The 587-nt window shown below is 48.9% G+C and overlaps 1 protein-coding gene across 1 annotated transcript in view; it reads left to right on the top strand.

Moving 5' to 3' along the window:
* CHCHD3 (coiled-coil-helix-coiled-coil-helix domain containing 3) overlaps positions 1–587 on the top strand; it is a gene marked incomplete at its 5' end in the record, with an annotated part of 106,946 nt that overhangs the window by 101,077 nt on the left and 5,282 nt on the right. Inside the window, one exon of the mRNA XM_009071442.1 lies at positions 213–348. Coding sequence (XP_009069690.1) covers positions 213–348 — 136 coding nt within the window. The remainder of the gene's footprint in view (positions 1–212; positions 349–587) is intronic.

Consider the following 587-nt stretch of genomic DNA (forward strand, 5'->3'; position numbering starts at 1 on the left):
AAGTGTGCCAGGCCAGGTTAGATGGGGCTTGAAGCAACCTGGTCTAGGGAAGGTGTCCCTGCCTATGACAGGGGGTGGAACAGGATGATCTTTAAGGTCCTTCCAACCCAGACCATCCTGTGATTCAATAATGGTGGTGATGATGATGGAAGGAGTTTCATCTGTCCTGAAATCCTTTGGAGAGCTAACCGTGATGTTCTTTTCTCTTGCAGGCGCTATGAGTCTCACCCGATCTGTGCTGATCTGCAGGATAAGATCCTCCAGTGTTACCGGCAGCACGCTCAGGAGACTCTCAGCTGCTCTGCCCTGGCCAGCCAGTACCTGCACTGTGTCAACCATGCCAAACAGGTGAGTTAGATCTCTTCCCAATGGATAATGAGGGAATGATGAAGAGAGGAAGACTATCACATTATCCACTTAGTCCTTCTTACATGCTTAAGCACCTCCCTGTGTGTGTGTTCACACAAACTCTGTGGAGACCACTTGGAGTTTGTTTAAATGCTCAGGTTTCCATCTCTTCCCTTGGGAAGATGTTGTTTAGTGTAAGAGCTCTCACTGTTGGCAGATGGTTCCTGCTATCTGCAGGT

The sequence above is a fragment of the Acanthisitta chloris genome, unplaced genomic scaffold (genome assembly GCF_000695815.1).
Source record: "Acanthisitta chloris isolate BGI_N310 unplaced genomic scaffold, ASM69581v1 scaffold7613, whole genome shotgun sequence".
Taxonomy (NCBI): domain Eukaryota; kingdom Metazoa; phylum Chordata; class Aves; order Passeriformes; family Acanthisittidae; genus Acanthisitta; species Acanthisitta chloris.